The following is a 19,730-nucleotide window of genomic DNA, read 5'->3' as shown; positions in this document are numbered from 1 at the left end:
TGCCTTAATTCTAGGAATTTTATATCTTTTATAATTCCATGGTCTCACTTTGTTGTTGTTTTTTCTGACAGTATCGTCTACTGTTGAACGCAGGGAAGATCCCTATGAAACTCACGCTGATCCTCTCTATTTGTTTTCTGCTCGCTATCTTGAGCAGTTTTCAGCTTGTTGTGTCTCACCCCTTTCATGTAATTCACACCTTAAAGAAAATCTTCATCTGTGAATGCTATGTATGTGAGACAACATCAGAACGCACAGAAACAAGACACAGACATGGAGAAAGAAAAGGTACCAAGATCTGTACTCAAGTCCCTGCTCCGTCAACAACTTTTTGCCACCTACTTCTTTTTTTTTTTCCCCAAAATTGAGTGTATGAAGTAGGATTATATCACTTCTCTATCTCAGACATCTCTTGTAAGACTTTAGTAGTTGGCTGCCACATACTTAGACATGTAGTAGTACTCCAGATAGGTCTGTTATACAAGAAAAGCAATATTTCACTTTTTAGAACATTGCAATTCTGAAATAAGCTTTTATAAAACCTCTTAGTCCGTTTGTTAAAGTGGATGTAGTCCCAGGAAAAACATGTCTACAGCAGTTTAGAGGTTATGTCACATGTATGTGTTTCTCAGAAATTAAAGACACAATCCATAGCAAAGTGGCTCAAAAATACTTCTCTGCTTCACACAAGTTGTTCCTTATCTGCTGCTGCCTTACCAACTTTTATGAGTTGTCCTGTGACCACTCCACTTTTTATTTACAGGGTGAAAATATGAACCTAAATCTAGCTGATAGTGATTACATAATGAACACAGAATAAGAGTGAAAGAACACAACCGTTTTCCAGTTTACTTGCCGCCATGATGTACATCTAAATACAAGAATGGTCATTCCCAAGATGGAATCAAAGGAGCATTACTCTTAACAACAAAAATTATCGGTTATCAGTAAGATTTCAAATTAAGTCTAGTAAGCAGCATCCCTTGGGAAAAAAAAAGGAGAAAAAAAAAGCAAAATAAAAATGATCAGCAAAAGGTTAATTACCAAATGCTGCAGTGTGGCACTGGGATTAGCTCTTGACTGTGCCTAGTTGAGTGCAGAACTCAGGCTACTTTCCCATCATACTGTCCAATCCACAGCCCTGCAATGGACCTGCAACTTTCACTGAGTTAAGTGACACATACCTCACCACACAGTTAATGTCACCGAATGCTTTCTTTACCAGATTCAAAGAAATACATGCTAGGGACTAAAAGTTCTGGAATTCAGAGGAAAAAAAACGGTCTCACGAGAGACACTTAATGAGCAGTCAAAAAGTTACTCGCAAGCATAAAACTGGAACAGCTTTTGACTTCTTCCAGGCAGTTTTACATAACTGGGATTTCGTTAATCTCCAGTTTCTCAATGAAGAATGAAATGACATCCACATGCAATTTTGGCAAACTCTGGACTTTTTTGATCAGTACTGAATTTCACACACTGGGTGCACTCTTGAAACGTTTATTTTGTTATGCTTGACATCTTTGTTGAGCCATCTTGCTCTCCTGAAACTACTGTGCATTACTCTGTTCTTCCATATCTTATTTGACGTGTTCTCTCTCATTTTTCTTCTCCCTAGGTTTTCAGAGTCTTTTTTTTTTTTTTCATCTTCAGAACAGTGAGAATAACACAATAAAAGCACTATGTAGTAAAACAGAACACCTCAATTACACACAGAAGCTATTCATTGTAAATATTCTACTCAACAGTTAGCCCTTATCACATCTCGCCTTAACAGCCCTTTCTCAGAAAACAGCTGTGGCATACAACAGTTTATTTTCTCACAGCTTCTCTTCAAGAGACTTCTCTTTCACAATCAGAAGAACCTCCATGAAGAAGTAGGGCCAATGTGATCTTTATTTCCTCCAAGGATTACTTTTCTTGGAATTTTATGTGTTATTTGTGATCACTGCCAGGCACTGATACTGATGAAGAGGAGTAACTCCTAAAGATGATCTTTTCAGTCTCAAAGTTATGTGAACATGACTTCACATTATATAAAACTGGATAAAAAAAAATCTCCAGAACTACCAAACTGAATCAAATGATTATTCATACTCTGAGCAGCACACAGAAGCCACTGAGTAAGATGTGTATTGAAACTGCATTAAACACTATATCAAAACAACAATCAATAGCGACTTTTACATTTAACATTAGTGTTCTTCTATTTACATTTACAGTTAACAAGACCTGTAAGTCCAACACAACCAGAGGACCCTATGGTTAAAACTAGAGGCAAATAAAGTTTTAATTAAATATCTGCAGGAATGTTTGCAAGAAACAGTCTTAGGTTCTAGATTCCAAATTGCTCAGTTAAGTATTTCTTAAGCCTCCTTATCTCAGTGACTCCAGAGTTGCTGTGGTAGGCATGTGATTTTTCAAATAAGAATCTACAGAAGCAGTTTCAAAAGTAAGAAAAGTCAGAAAGATCTTAGATGAAAGAAAAAACTTTTGCCTTGTCACGTAAGCTTTCCTAAACCCCAACAGCAAACAGTTAGTGGTCAGCAACACGTCAATCCAGTAAACATCTTCCATTTAAGACTTTACCAAGCCTCCTCACCAGCCACTTTCTACCACAAAATCTAACTTGTTTATTTCAACAGCTGCTGCCGTAATAAACGAAGGGGCTCATTCAACTCTGTTCTGTTGACATTCCAGGAGTGGGACAATCTCATTTACAGAGCCAAAGCACCTTAAAACTGCAACAGCTGCTTCAAAAATTATCACTTATCTAAATTCTACAGAGTGATTAAAACAATCTGAAGCTTAAGGAGATATTTCTGCTTGGAAAGAGAACTAACAGAATGGGTTACTTCTACAACACAATTTTACTTACAGCGAGGAGGCACACGCTCCTCTCTCATTGAATACTACTGGAATAAACTGCACTTTCTTTGCACAGTACTGTAAACCTGTCTTCTCAGCTACTAATGCTCCTTGCCATTTACTTTTCCCTCTCTCAAGCTTCGTTTGACAACAATGGCTACCAAAACTCTTTGTCTTTACTTTTGAAGCTGCTTTCTGCTTACTTTCTGATGCTGTGGACAGACGTGCTAATCCAAATCCAAAGGAGGTTTATGTGAAGAAACCCTAATTATTAAGTTCAGAACATCCAAACCACATAAGTTAAACATATTTTGTGCTCAACAGCATTGGCACAAATTGCTTTGCTGACAAATGTCTGCAGACAGTAATATCCAAACAGGAATGCATCAGAAGCTGGCATTTATGACTTCTACCAAAGTAATGAATCCAGAATAGGGTATTTGTTTGCAGCCTGATACAGGTATAACCTCCCATAACCCAACTAATGCTCCATGTCCTAGTGCTTGCTGATGTTGCCCATTTCCGATGTATTCTCTGGTAAAGGTCACAGCAGAACAGCACAGAGAGCTAAAAAGGTGTACAAAGCACTACTTCCGTTGGTACAACTACTGTGGCACGAAAGCTTTTTAATTAAACTTCCACCTTTCATTTGACCAGCACTACGGACCTGCCAGCTCAGTGGTACTACCCAGCATAGGAACTCTAATCCTTTAAAGTTAGCCAAGATCAATGGCAGCAAGTGTTTCCACCAACTTCAGCTAAGTCTGAGATCACACACAGACTTCAGACACCAACGCTGGCAGCTGCCAGCATTCTCAACCCCAAACACGCTGTTCAACAAAACAAAAACTATTTAGTTTAACACCCATCTTTTTCAAGTCATCTTAAACAAACAGCCACTAAGACAGTGTTTCATTTGCTATCACAATCGTTCCAAATCCTGTTAATCTCTTTTATGCCGACAATCTAAAAATCTTGTAAGATCAAAATTAATCTCTGAAAAGCCTATATATAAATTGGTTTGGAGTCCCACTCTTGTGACCATAGTAATAAGATCTCTTAGTTGTGCACAGATGTAATTTGTATTTATATATGGTATACACACAGAGAACATACACAGGAATTACGTATAAAGGACAACCTACCTCTAGAAACAAACCATAACAGTATATTGATGTTAACTTACAAAGCTCCATTCTGAGCCTTCCCCAGAACAGGTATCAATATCAAAAGCATTAAGCCTGATTAATGATTTCCTCTTCTATGTGCACGCATGAACTTCTCTGAACATTCATTTCTTCTGTCACATATTTGAAAGTGTTTAATCAATTCTCAGAAGTAAACCACCAAAACAACCGTTCCTTTCACTGCCCTTTGATCTAATGTAACAACTTAGGCAGCTAAATAAATCCAACGATTAAGCTGGCAATTAGACAGTTCTATGTTTTAAGGCATAGACTTTGATACTCATTCTGTAATTACTGCACAAAGCTGCAGTTTTTAGCAAGTGAAATTATTTTAATGTTACTGGGCCTTTTTTACTCCAGAATTGTTTTCCAGTTTCTCTCCTCTTTTTCTTTAACTAAGTTTGCTCAGCAACAGTACTCTGAATAATTTCATTTCTGGTGTGTTTTACTTTCCTAGTTCCAAACAAGTTTGCAACTTTGAGTGAAAACATTTGCAAAAAGCAGCAAACAGAGTTATTTTGGAAAAATCTGGATGAACCCTTTAAAGGAAATACAACTCTCTTTAGGGTTTGTGCATCTCACAACCTCAGCAAAAGCTAAAACTTAAGCCAAAACTAAGATGCCAGTAAAATTTACTATGGTTCCTTTCCTTTGATTTGCCATGGTTCTTGCCGTACACTGACCTGTTTATCTTTCTCTGAATGCTTTGTCCACATACTGTAGCAAATATATAAAGTAGAACAGTTTTCATCTTACGGTTATCTCTCCCAGACATTTTATTAGACGCTTGCTAAATATTCAACCATAATATACATAGTTATGTCAGTGGTTAAGAGATGAAAGTCTACATTACTTCACTCAGGAAATGAAGTGCAGGTTTCAGGCCTTTCATTGCAATATCCTTCAGTACATGGAACATAAATGTTTTTGCAGTGGATTGTTCAGCGAGTGAGTGATGCAATAACTTACACAGCTAAGCCACTGTATGATTTCTAAGGCCACAGGGTTAATACATAGTGATAAGCTATTCAGTTATAATTGTAGCTTTCATGTCAGTTAAATTGAGCACTCTGAATATTACTTCACAGTCAAAACTTACTCTGTTATTTAAAAGGAATTTGAATTTTGATTCGCCTGAACTATAACTGCTTCAACATTTATTTAAGTTATATTAGCCCAAGGCAAAGATCAAATCCACAGCACTTGTTAATACCAACAGGACTAATAGCGTCTAAGAAAGCCAGAAAATCTTCACGAAGTTGTACCTAAAGAAGAAGCTTCTCACAGAATACAACCAGCCAGTGACGGCGTGTAGTTGAAGATTAAGTAAAGTTGTAATAAGGACAATTTCTCCAACTATCTCATATTTGTTTTGTTTTCCCCTATGTATATATTAACATGATAGACATCTTTTAATTGCAAGAATGCCCTTTCTAGACCACTTCTGAACAGAATTCTTTAATGCTTAGAAATCTCAGGTGATGAAAGGGATAATTGAGACCCATTTTAATGATCTCCAATATAACACATAGAGAAAGATTTACCTGTAGAATGACAATGCTCACTTCTTGCTTTAAAGAATCTAGGATAAACTCAGATGTCTTTTAGACTTAATAGTTTCCACACAGAAAGCTAGCCCACAAGCAAACCCAGTGTAACCTGAAACGGGGAATTCAGCTGCACACTGCTGACAACTGTTAGGCATTTTGCCTGGAATAGTTTCATTCTACAAAAAAAAAAGGTTTGTCTTTTAAACACAGCATTGTGTTATTTTCCTTTTGTTTTCCCTATGCTGAACTGTCATTATTATCATAATCATTTCATTAATTCATAGAATCATAGAATCACAAGGTTGGAAAGGACCTTTAAGATCATCTAGTCCAACCATCCTCCCTTTACCATACCTACAGAAAACCACTAAACCATATCTTCTAGCTCCCTATCCAGACGCTTCTTGAACACTGCCAGTGATGAACAGTTACTGACAGTTACTTAAGAGTTTAGATATTCCCGGCTTATGCACAGTATTGGTCCTCATTATTGGCACTTTTGATAAGAGGAGTTACAAATGGGAACTCAGCCTCAAGTCAAGTCACCAGACAAACTTCCCAGGATGCTTTTGGCATGTAAAGTGAGCAGCATGCTCCATCAGTGTGGATCATCTCTCCTTCAAGAATGATTGGGATTTTGTGTTTTCAAAGTGTCATGGCCATATGAAAAAATGCATTAAGCACTGGATAAAAATAGCTAGAACTTTTAAATTGTTTCCTGTAATTGTACTTTTTCCCTTTTGAACTTGTAACTTCAAGAGGATAGACACTGGTGCCTGAGGCAAAGAGTTACTCACTGTGAACAAGGAAGCAAAAATCTTTCCACATCAGCAACAGAGTAAGCTTTGTGAAGCCTTCTGCATCATATTCCACAACACCACTATCGACAAGAGAAAGAAAAAAATCATTATAATTTTTACCTAGAATCCATTCTAACACTGAACGAGGAATATGCAAAACCAGCATTACAGTGTTTGGTGGATTTTTTTGTTTGTTCAGAAGGCTCCAATGCTTGTGTTATTAACAATTACAATTCCCTAACTACATTTATGCTGCGGTATTGGAGTTTCTGACCCAAATAAAGGTCATATCCACTATATAAAATATATTTTTCAGAATGAAATTAGACTTCTTAACACATCCGTAGTACTAAGTTGACAGTAGCTGTACACATGCAGGTTTCCTGTATGTTATCAATTTACAAAAATCAGTTAAAATGTTATGAATGGACAAAGTAAAATTGAAGCTGTGCAGGCTGAGAAGGGTTTGAATTTGAAAATCAGAAAGAGCTTGTATATATAAAAGTCACAGCATAACAATATTAGAAAATAAATATATAATGCTTGTTCAGTAGACATTAAAAGTCTTCGTGGGAGCTTCATTCCACAGAAAGACTATCTATCCACATCTACCTATTATTTTGTGGGAATGACCAGACTTTATCCAGATATCGACAACTGATCCAAAGACCATGTGCATAAAACAACACTTTCTCCATGCTACACAAAATAATGCATGAAAAAAACTTACGTTCCAAAGTGACTCAGGAAGGCTGCAATGTACTCTCTTCTCTTATGGTATCCCTGAATAACATATTGTACCTCAAAAAAAAAAAAAAAAAAAAAAGAAAAGAAAAAAAGGAAAAGAGAGAAGCTATAAACACAAACAAAATTTAATCTGTCATATGTCACTTGTTAAGGAAGACTCAGAGGGTTCTGAATCTGAATCCCACATTAGCTTGCACGGTTTTACTAAAGAAAGCAAGGAATGCACAGCAAAAATCCTGTAAAGACTCCTCTTCACTCACTTCTAAATAAAGCTTAATATTTCATAATATACTGAAGTGCCATTTCAGTGAGCAAAGTAAGGAGTGAAAAAAAGAAATGCACAACCTTGCCTTGCTGAAGCTTAGGTAAGGACTGGTGATAGGCAAAACAATTACCTGATGTGACAGCTGGCTAAGTGTCAAAATCAAATTCGGGTTGTAAAAAAATACATAATTTAACAAAGGATCTTGCATGTTATCAATACAACTGCACCTCCAACGAAATCTTCTCAACACTACATCTTCTCTGTGGTTCCATGCTGACCCAGGGAGCCATCTTCTCAATCCAGAGTATAAATTTCTGATGCATTCTATGTTTTGAAAGACTTCCATCCTGACTCAAGCAAAATCCAACAATGCTAAAATTGGAAGGCTTAAGGCAAAATTCTCCTTGCATCACAGATGTTCTCTTATTGATTTCAGTGGGATTACTTAGCAGAATAGTGTGAATAGGGTATGACCCATAACAGAAATGAACCAAAAACTGCCAGGCTGAAAGTGTGTTTGGTTACTTTCAGTAGTTACAGTACAATACAGTACATGACTCCTCATTTCCTTTGCCTTCCAGAATGAAAAATAGTACTTTAAAATCTTTCTTTTTCTTTACCAAACATGAAAAGAAAAGGAAGCATATTTTTCTTTGCTATGGTAATATTAGAATCCCTGGGCTGGCAAATGCTTTCCTAAAGTTTTTGACAAACTCTTAGCTCTCAACAAGGATTGCATAGTCTTGTACCCCTTAAACTATTCTATCTGTAAACCAAGATTTATTTCATTTTATAAAGAATTAAAATTATGTTGAAGGTTTTATGTGGGACCTGAAACGTTATTTTGGGAAAAGGAAAACACATGATAAGTTTGTTCAAGGGGCTTTGTTTAAAAAGGGATAAAAGCAGTCCCGTGTATATGCAGATGTTCAAAAGCAAGAAAAGTAATTTTAACTGAAAACCACAACAAAAACAACTCTAAGGATAGATTCCAATCTAATTATGGAAACAGAGTTTGAGGAACTTTTGCTAAAAGATAAAATTATTTTCCTCATTTGGACAAGGATAAAAACCATATAGAGATTATACAATTAGGAAATATGTAAAAGGAAGATTCCTAGATGTTGACCCCTAAGCTTTGTATTGAAAAATACACTTAAACAATGGAGAAGCTTTCAAAATATTGCACTCTTTTTTGTTTAAACAGCACACCAGCCAGAACACAACCTTTTGAGTAAACGCAACCTTAAGTAGCTATTACTATATAAATATCCAGCTAGGCAGCAGATTCCATTCTTTTGGATGAGAAGAAAAATCAGCAAATCCTCTCTCAAGCACTCAAGATCTACAATGATTATGGTAAGAAAAATTCGGTATCTTTTGACTGGAAAAATAATTTGCAAACTACACATTTGTATTTGCTAGCAAAATAATATACAACAAAACAGTGTTCTATGATACAATAACTACATTTTGAACTGTAGCATTTCACAATAAGAAAATCCATGCTAGGATCTGACCCCAGATTTGCTCATTCACCTAAAAGATTCATTATATTCAATACACTGCTTAGGTACCCAGCTCTTACCAAGAAGTTATTCATTGTGCAGATCACCTCAAATATGCCCTAAGTGAACTATCTAGCAGATGGAAAATCCCTGGAAATACTGCAGAGTGTTACTGATATACAGTACTCTATATCAGGGAAAGGAAAGTTATCTTCAGTAACTTACCTTGTTTGTTAGTAACTGGCATACTTGGGGTACATAGTCGATTAGACAACCTCCACCTGGAAAGGCTGGGATGTGAAGGGCAGATGATCCTCCAAGTGCACTAGAAAGAGAAGTTAGTTTAAAAGTACATCACATATGCAATCTCCAAGATTTTGAGGTTATTTCTACAGAGGCCTCTTGCTCTAAGCTTAAAGGCAGGGGACCATAATGTGGAAAGGTATTTTATTTTGTGATGATACAAAAAATATTGAGTAATACCATCTATTTACCATAATTCTTTGATCAAGAATATCACTAACACAAAGCATGCTCTCAGGAAATACTTTTCATTACAGTTTCTCAGTCTCTTCAATCAGATGCACAATAAAGATACCTTCCCGTATATGGATATGAGGATTTTGATGTTTGAATTACTCAAAAATCCATCTTCATTCAAAGTAGTTACTCTTAAGTGCAATAATGTAGCCTGAAGAGTAATAAATGGCCAAATGCAAATGTCAGCCATGCCACTCATTCCAATTTTGGTCCTCCCAGTACAATGCTACCTACTAGACCAAATGTAGTGATGGCCAAAAAAGACTGCATGTGACATATGAGGAGAGGTTGAAAGAAACGGGTTTCCTCAGTCTTACAGGAACGTTGAGGGAGAGAGGGTATCTGAGAAGGGAGTTGAAGGTCTATTGCTATTGAAGGCATACTGATACTGAAGGCATATTGATGCCTTCAAGTATCTGACTGAAAAATAAAGAGAAGACCGAGAAATAATCTTCTCAGAAGTACACAGTGATAGCATGAAATGCTGTAGAGATATGCTGTAACAAAGGAAGTTCTGGTTAGCTGTTAGAAGGTAACCAAAGAGTAAAAGAGGAGTCCCCAGGCCTGGGGACTCTCTGTCTTCAAGGTGCTCAGAACTCAGCTGAACAACTGGCCCTGCTTGGAGAAAGGGGTTAGCCCAAGTAATTTCCAGAAGTTGCTGCTGTTGATGAGGATATAAACTCCTTCAGTGTGGAAAGACCTAGCAGTTTTTATTTAAATCAGATTGTATAAGGAAACAACCAGCTACAGTCCATACTACTTTCTTTCAGTCATTTTGACCTAAGGTTTTCTTAGAGCCTTTTACTAATCAAAAGAGATACGAATTTCCATTACGCACTGTGGTTTACATTATGTACTAAACATCCAGCATCTTGTTGGGTACAATTAAAAAGCTTCAAAACCTAAATTACTTTGTGGCCTCTCGTTTATATGTTGCTACCATGAAAGATTAAACTGCATGGAAACAAGGATCTTCTCTGCACAGCAAGGCTCTTGCTCTCCAGTGGGACCTGCCCTTGTATTTTCCTCAGCACTTGATAACGTATCACTTTGCCAGGTATAAAGGTCTGCAGTCATACACCCCCCTTTGAAGGAACAGAGCCTAAATAAATAAAAAAACAAACTTGTAATGAGGTATATGGAAATCTGCTACTCAGGCAAAACAGTCTGGGTTAAGCAGACTGCTCACCACATGGAACAGTTCTGCAGGACTGGATTTTGCATATGTAAACATGAAAGAAAAAGCCTTGACTACACTACATCTACATAAAAAAGAAAAACAAACAAAAAAAACCCAACACTTTTCTAGCAGAAGTTACGATTTGAATCATTATTATTTTTTAAATCCCGTTTCCTTACTGCTATCCATTTATTAGAAGTATTCACACAGGAATGCAATTTTGTTACATGTGAATGTTAAAAACACTAAAGCATGACTATTAGATTATTAATAAATTGCAACATTTCTGAAACGCTTGTTTGCTCTCAGGACACTGAAAACATACTGGGTGCATCAGTCTTTAATGCTGGAGAATGAAAGACTTGCCCCTCCTGACCAGTGGGCTGTGAACCTTACTTTAAGACACTAGAATAGAGTTAAATGAGTCCGCAAAATACTCCAATCTTATAGACAGAGCAAACAGGGCTGTCCATTTTGCATCCTGCCTTGCCTCATTTGTAAACAAGTCCAAGTTCCCGCTCTGAACCAAGATTCCATTAGAAATACTCAGATGACTAGAGATGAAATTACAGGCTCCTCCCTTCATTACAATAGCAGGTATGAAAGTAGGAGTAATTGCTATCAGATTTCAATGGAAATAAATTCCCAATCCTTCATTACCAGCTTCCAGTGCATCCTTCAGAGTGAACTGCTACGGTTTGTGGTTAAGGGCATCCCATTTTACCCATACTCATATTCTGAAAGCAGACAATTCATATAATTTTTATTTATTTGTTAATTTATTTATACATAGCCAATCCTCAAATGAAAAACAGACTGACACAAGGTGTGGCTTTTGAGTGAGAGAAAGAAGGCTGGAATTTACACAGAAAGAAGGCTGGAATTTCTAGTGTAATTATCCTCCAAAAACAGAATAAAGCAGTGCAAAATGCAATTTAGGTTCTGTAGAAATAATTACAGGTAGGGAAAATTAAGAGCAGACAGACAACTTTGTTCCTACTTTTGGGTCAGAGATCTTACCTATTAAATATTGTAATAAAACATTGCATTTGCACATGATCTTGCCTCCAAAAATCTCAAAACTTTTAATACACATTCAATAACACAAAAGAAAACTACTGCCCAGAGTAGGATTTAACCATGACATTCTATCTCTCTACCAAGTCAAAGGGGCACACTTTCAGCACCTTATAAGCATGAAACCCAGAAATACACTATCCTTCCTTTGACCCAGTGATAAACCTGCATCTGAAGAAAGAAATGATTTCATGTCAAAATAAAAAAAGCACATTTAAAATGTGTAAGGAAGTACATAAAAAGGAATAAATCAGGAAAGGGAACTTCATAGAATGGCTTGGGTTGGAAGGACTTTAAAAAGCTCATATAGTTACAACCTCCTGCCACAGACAGGGCTGCCCCCCACCAGCTCAGGCTGCCCAGCACCCCATCCACCCTGGCCTTGACACCTCCAGGGATGGGGCACCACAGCTTCTCTGGGCAGCCTGTTCCTGTGCCTCACCACTCTTTCGGTAAAGAATTTCCTCCCAGCATCTAATCTAATCTTCTGTCTTTTAGTTTAAAGCCATTCCCCTTTGACCTATCACTATCAGACCAGGCGTCAGCATCCCTCCTGTTATAAGCTCTCTTATGTACTTGAAGGCTGCAATAAGGTCTCCCCACAACCTTCTCTTCTCCAGGCTGAACAAAGCCAGCTCCCTCAGCCTGTCTTTGTAGGAGAGCTTGTCATCTTCCCAGCCCTCCTCTGGACCCACTCCAACAGCTCTATGTCCTTCTTGTGCTGGGGGCCCCAGATCAGGATGCAGTACTCCATGTGGGGCGTCACGAGGGCTGAGTAGGAGCAGACAGTATCTAATTCCTTTAAGTAGGCTTTGAGGGACATTAGAAAGCAAGAGCATAAGAACAGAAAAAAAAGCTGTTTGAAGTCTAGTAGAATCTAGGAAATTGTTTGCCTAGAGATTCCATCAGTGCAAGCTGGAGATTCCTGCAGTTCAGCACTGCTTTTCAGATAGCAGAGCCCCTTAAGGGACAAATTCTACATAGTTCTGTTTGTATTTAAGCTTTCCTCTTGGTATAAATGTCATACGTTCCTCACAAATACAATACAGTTTTTAAACCCAGAAATAAAAACAACTATAGCATCACAGTATCAGGTCTCACAACATTCATTTTGTCAAGACAACCAACCAAAAAACCATCCAGAGTTAGGATGAGCAGTTGAGTTTCAGAACAGCCAATCAGAATTATAGGTGTGGGGGTTTTTTTGTTCCTTTTTTTTTCCAGTAGACCGCTACTTTATAATAACTAGAATTCTAAAAGAGTCTGATAGTGACTTTATGTAATCTATTATCATTATGAAACAACTGTCTTGGTGGATGCTTTTTTATTAGGACTGGTACCGGATGAAGATAAATACATGATAGATCCACCTATCTATGAGATAAGAATGCATGAACATGTTGGAAGGCAGAGACTAAGATCTGTTGGCCTCATCATTTTATTCATTTGCTGTTAAACTAAATCTGCTCAGCTCTGCAAACCAACTTCTTACATCTGTTTTTAAGACAGATCAGAGTCTCTGTTGCAGAAAGTTCCTGCTTTCTTGGGTTTCTAGTGTCACATGCAATGGGATTCCAATCCACTTTTGGCGAATTAAACTGGATTTTGTGATGGACTCCATAATGAATTCAACAAGAGCAGCAGTCAGCCTACATTAATAGTAGTTCTGTTCTGTGACACACTAAAGTACAAGTGCAGACAGTGTAGCTGGAGTATGTTTACATTTCTGCTGTTGACTGGTGCATTCCAAGTGACTCGCTCTGTCTGTCTCTCAATGGATCTATTTATTCAAGCCAGCATTTAAAATAAAAAATTCTTTCCCATATCTTGATAGCTTGTAATTACATTAAACTGTATTTCTCAAGAACTAATCTTGAAAAAAGACAGCATTATTTCATAGGTTTACAGAAGTGACTGTTGTTTTCCCAGAGTATTTAGCTGTACAGAACCAATTAGTTCTCCTTCCTTACAAAGATCACTTTACTGGGGAAGACAAGGAGTGCTTCCAAGTCTCAAACTTTGCTAGGCAAAGCAGCATTAAAGGCATGATGAAGATGATCCTAGTCGCTTCCCTAACCCACTCCCTTCCTCACAACTTCCCCTATGCTCTCTTGAGTCTGTAAAGCCTCCCTAAAGTCCTTTCCTTCACCTCCCTTTCTCTTTGTAATCCATTCCGCTGGCCATTTTCTTGGAGCAGAAAAATGTATGTGAAAGTTTTTCTGCATCACTGGGACTTTTGAACTGAATCTGAAAATGCGAATTATTTCAGACTATTCCCTACATCTTGTAGGGCACTGCAAGAATAACAGTATCACAGTCTATAAGTTATATGCTAACACACTTCATGGTGCTGCAGACAAGCACCCACATGTCATACTCTCCATATATTTTGCCCTCACGGCTGTTACCCTTCCCCATCTCCAAAGCTCCACAAGCTTTTCTTTGAAAGAACTACCACCATCAAAAGAATATCTAAAGAAATTTCTCAGGCTCTGAAAAGATAACCTGCACAATGACTTCTTGATCTAGAAGAGGAAAGAGTCAAACCCATCAATTTGTGAAGGAGGTCCAGCATGGTAACAAGAATTATTCCTGTCTACAGTGTGAATGCATTATTTCAATGGCTGTGAAGCTGAAGATTTGTCTAACTTTAAAACATAAACACACAAAAAACTTGCCTCTGCATGGAAAGACATTTTATACTGTTTAAAATAACCAAGAGCTTTTCTCCCTCAGTGTAGCCAATATTAAAACACATTGTATCTACTTACTAGCGATGGAAAGTAGACTTTAGACCCTATGGACTACAGCTCTTTATTTTACCAGGATACACCCTTGTTAACTCTGTAAGTTTTCTCCTGCCTTATTTTGAAACTGAATCACATTTCAGACCTACACAAACATTTGTTACTCATGATGGGCATAAGCGAGAATAGCCTGAAGCACGTGGAAAGAAATTCCCTTCTTTTTGCTCTTTTTTCCTGTTTTAAGAGACTCATGTTATGGGCTTTGATCTCTTTCCCTGTTCTCTTTTCTCCTTTGTTGCTAAAGTAAATAGTTCACTTTTTTTTTTTTTTTTTTTTTTTCCTTTTTTTCTTTTCTTTTGCAGTTTCATCATTTTAGTGCATTACACCATTTGGCACAGGAGAGGCAAGGAACCACATCAAATAAAAGCACGTGACCACAAAAGCCTGAAGAATCATGATCCCAAATTCACTGTAAGTTTACCATTCTTCAGACTTGCTCGACCATCAAATCCTCCCTATCACATTAACAACGTGCTGCTTTGCAAGAGCTGTGGAATAATGCTTCCTTCAGCAATACAGAGCTTAATAAAGTAACAGAACATCACTCCTAGTACTGAGAAATCAGTCAGCCTAGGCTTGTGACAGGGCTTTCTCCTCTTTCTGGTAAAACTTGATGTAAAGCAAACACAATTAACAGATCATTTGTCAGCATCTGTAGTCAGATCTACTACAAGGTAAAGTGCACCCCCCCCCCCCCCAGAAAATTCCCATTCTATTTTAGAGGAACAATCTACTGACCTAAAATGCCTCTATTTTTACAGGAATACAAGAACAGTCTTTACTTACAATTCAGTCAACTTAGATGAAATGGCAATGTATGTTTCTACCCAATAGATATGATCTGAGGTACTGTTGTTATTGAGAGCAAAAAGAACCAAATAAACAATCACAAACAGACCCAGAGCCTTGATCAACAGGCCACAAGTCTGACCATTAGCGCCAAAAGGATAATACCATCTTTCTCTCCTTGACCTACTAAAAGTTGAGAGTAAATATTTCTGAGCTCCTCCTGACTGGTGACTGGAAAAAAAACAACCATGAAATAATCACTGCAAAAAAGTGAAAACTCAGAGTAAGATCTACTTTAGCTTCACAGGCTGTGCAGAAGACTGCAAGGAACTCATTCCAAGCTCCACTTGTACTTCTGCTGACTTTGTATGTTCTAGCAAGTAATTGCAACCATTCTGCTTGCCCACCTATAATGATAAGATGCATACATCAAAGTACATTAAGGTTTCATAATCTTCACCGAGCAGCATAAAAGCTGTCATCTGCAAGTGCTAATGAATACCACTTTGTTTGGTATTCTGCTGTAGGTAAAATCATCAAAAAAGCAGTTTCCTCTAATGCATTTTTTCATTTGACTCGAGGTGGCTTTACCAACAAAACATTTACATACACGGCACGGAGTCCGGGTTCTATGACATTTTCATTCATCATGTTTACACACAAACTGCACCTCCAAACACAAACTGCAGGAGAAGACCGAGTGAATGCAAAAGAAATTATGAGAAAGACTTCTCTGGCAGCAGTAGTCTAAAAATACAGGTTAACTTAACACCAACCTGTAAAGTAAGATTCAATATAAAAATCCATGCAAAGGGACAAGAATAAAAGCAGTCTATTTAAAACCTATTAAAAGTATTAAAAAAATCCCTTGTGCTTAATGCATGAAATTATTTTTCGTAACACAGAATGAACGTACTCTGAAAAAGAGAATGCGAGCAGTTCCCCAGTTTATAACAAGAGTGTGCTTGTCTGCTCTCACAAATTGTGACAAATGTTGCTTTTGTGTTCAAACTTACGACACTTAATGCCCCCCTCCGTTTTGCTACAGAAAAAATCCCAGCAAGGTGCATTACAAATTTAACATGCTTAGTCACTCAGAGCTGCTTGGTTTTGGAAAGGTTACACATAACAATCAGATATTCATAACAACCAACGTAAGAACTGAATTTAAAGGCACTTATCCTCTCAAACCTTTTTGTTGTGTTTGCAGAAAGCCTTAGTTACTAATATTAATTTCCACCAGCGTGGCATTATTTAGGGAAAATAGTTATAAGAACACCTGAAAAAATTGCTGGAAGGCTCACAGTTTGAACAGGAAGGCCTGGTTCCTGTCCCAAGGGACGTGCACAGTCTGGCACTGCACACACAATGAGGAACTAAGCAGCAGGGACTGAATGACGCGGAAGGAGGAGCACGGGCTGCAGTAAAGAGATTTCACTGTTTATAATGGGGGAATATTACTTATTTGTAGAGCATTTTGTGTATTTCTTAAAGGAATCCTGGCTGCAAACTCAGAGAAATTTTAGTAAGAAGTGAAGAAAAATTTGTACGGAGAATTAAATGCAAACAGCCAACGCCTCTCCCACCAACAACAGCAAAGAAAAAGGAAAGAAATAAAACCCTCAGAAAAAAACTGAAGAAGTTGTTGGAAGAAAACAGACATACGAAGCAGCAGCAAATATCGCTCACTGAACAAAAAAGACACGGATAAGATAAGAACATTGGCAGATAAGGAAATAAAAAGAACACTATGCAGTCCTACAGAAAGAAAAAAAAAGAAGTTAAGAAAGCAGCAAGCAAAGATTACAGGAGCAATTCAAGACACCAGGAGAAAGACTCTGTAGCCGAACCTACTGTGTGTTCGGCTGGGGTGTGAGGAAGAACAAGCGTGAAAAAGGCTGGAAATGTGCCACACTAAGGTAGAACAAGGTTTTGGCTGAAAAGGTGTTTTTTAACCCAGTTACAATAATTTTTCATCCTGCACCGATTTGACATGTCACATACTGTTCAAAATGCTCCACTATTTCTCCTTTACATGGACTATGAAGGAAAAATGTGTCTAACCTGAAAATTTACTTATGAATTAACTGTTCCTTAGAGGTATACTTCTAAATGACCTGTTCTGCTGATATTTATAGACCACTTTAACTGTGAATGCATTGAGGGTCTTCTAGGTAGCAATTAAGAAAAAATACTGCACATTGAATCTTTAAGGGAAAAAATGTTTTGAACTCCTATCTCAAGTCAACAAAAAATGGCTTACATGCAGTAAGAAGATAGTTGGGAATTGTAAAATTTTGCATAATCAAGGGAAAAAAAGCAGTGAGCAGTGCTCTCAGCTGGATCAGCAGGACTCAATAAATTAATGAAAGGATTGAGGATTTATTTATGGTGAGGATCACTGGAAATTCCTCCGCTCTGAAACATGGGTGGTATGTTACACAATGCTTGTCATTGTTTAAGATACCGATCTGCTGTTTTATAATCTGCTCTGCTGTAGTGATGAAGATCACCCAAACAGTCCCATTGAACAGAATATTTATAACAAACGTGTGAATCTTCCATCTACTCATAAAACAAATGACATAAATAACTGCTTTAAGATGGGTATCAGTTACATTTATGAACACGTGCCCTACATTTCCTAACATTTATCAATTTGTGGGCCTGCATTCAGTAACACTGTGCACACGTATTATGTCTCACTGCATTATGACTGCCCATATGGCAGGTGTTTTTCTAGTACTTATACAAAGACCATCTAACCACCCGTGTCTTTATCATGAAGCAGAAAAATGAGTCAAAAAGTATAACACTCCATTTCTTGTCTTACCAACTTATCTCACCTTTTTCTAAAGAATATTCACTTCCTCTAACTTGCAGCCTTTCTGTGTTCAGTAATTGTACTTGCTTATACTGTTCCTTGCTTTATGTTCCCTAATCAATTACTCAAATTACAGCAATTATCTCTTGTTGTTAATCTTTTCCATATATTGCTTAATGCCCAATGATTTCAGGGACACTATCATTTTGTAAACACGCTATTTTTCTGCCTCTCTGCTATACTAGAGGTGTGTTTTTCTGCCTCTCTGCTGAACTAATGCTATATGTAGACTTAAACATATTAACAAAGCTTATGGTTCTCTTCAACCTGCAGAAACATTTAGTGTAAGCATTGTCCTGTCCCTTGCATCAATAGCATCACAATTGATTAACTTTGATGAAGAACAAGAAAGGCAAAGTACTGAAAGGATAGGAAATCTTGCAGAAAATACTCAGAAACAAAATGAGAGCAACATGCTGGAAAAGTTCTGGATATGAAGTTGAGCATTTGGGTCATCTCTAAGAATGCCTGAGGGAGGAGGAAAGTTAGAGGGGAAAAATGTTTTTCTTTCATACATCTGGCTTCTGACACTGATTTCCATGTGTACACAGCATGATTAAGGGGCATTCTTGCTCAGATCTTGAAATTGGCTTTATCTTATGTTCACAAATGATGTGGAATGCTACAAGTCTGGTCTGGTGCTTCAGCTACATTCTCCAAGAGGCCTAGTGAATTCAGGTTTTATGTAAGCCGAATACGTTCACATGTGGATGCAAGGCAAGAGAACATAAGTTTTTCATGTAAATACAGCCACTGTGGTTTGACAAAGTAACAAGAACCATGTTAAAGCCTTATTCATTTAACAAGATGATACGAATCAGCTTGGATGATTTTTACAACCCCTTTCAGAATCTTTACCACAGGCATTTCTGTAAGTGTGTTTTGCTCCCATGAACATAAATAGTTCAACATTCATTGTACCATACTCTCTTCCAAACAGAGGGAAGCAGGACCATGCATCCCATAATGCAAAGGCAGCTTCTGGTAGGTGGGAAAGCTGGGAATAATCATCAGTAGCAAATGTTTGCAGATTTAAACTCTAGTTTACATCAGATGTGAGGGGCTCCTTCTGCAACAAGATAGATGAGGATCTACTTCAAAAACAAAAAAGGCAGAAAATAAAAACACAGGTCTTTGTTGCAGTAAAATCAAAATAGGGACTGTATTCACAGTTGAACTGGAAACTACCATTTGCAACTTAGAGCTGCACTTGGTCAAAGAGTGAATGTCCAGGTTTTTGTTTTCACTGATGTCTCTCTTCTGTTCATGGAGCAACTTAACACACTTACTGCAAGACAAAGGATGAAATGAAAATACATTTCACAAAGATTATGTTCTTACTAGTATAGATTGAGTTCATATCGAGTACATATATGCATAAATCAATACTGAGGCTAATGTATACACTTGCATCCCATAAACTTCCTTTAATGCAGACTCTCTCTTTCCCTTAGAAACTGGAAATATTTACATAGTTACCGAAAGACAAAAATTCCAACTTCACAATAGTATACCTAAATATCTGTCA

General features: G+C 37.4%; 1 protein-coding gene across 1 annotated transcript in view; it reads right to left on the bottom strand.

Annotated features, from left to right (window-relative positions):
* The window catches only part of BABAM2 (BRISC and BRCA1 A complex member 2), a 155,587-nt gene that overhangs the window by 31,304 nt on the left and 104,553 nt on the right, over positions 1-19,730 (bottom strand). The window contains exons 8-10 of the mRNA XM_072330985.1: positions 9,151-9,250; positions 7,136-7,206; positions 6,403-6,485 (exon numbers count right to left, since the gene is read on the bottom strand). Coding sequence (XP_072187086.1) covers positions 6,403-6,485; positions 7,136-7,206; positions 9,151-9,250 — 254 coding nt within the window. The remainder of the gene's footprint in view (positions 1-6,402; positions 6,486-7,135; positions 7,207-9,150; positions 9,251-19,730) is intronic.

This window comes from Excalfactoria chinensis, chromosome 3 (genome assembly GCF_039878825.1).
Source record: "Excalfactoria chinensis isolate bCotChi1 chromosome 3, bCotChi1.hap2, whole genome shotgun sequence".
In the NCBI taxonomy this organism is placed as follows: Eukaryota; Metazoa; Chordata; class Aves; order Galliformes; family Phasianidae; genus Excalfactoria; species Excalfactoria chinensis.
Note: the sequence above shows the minus strand (reverse complement) of the source record. Positions and strands in the feature narration are given on the sequence as shown.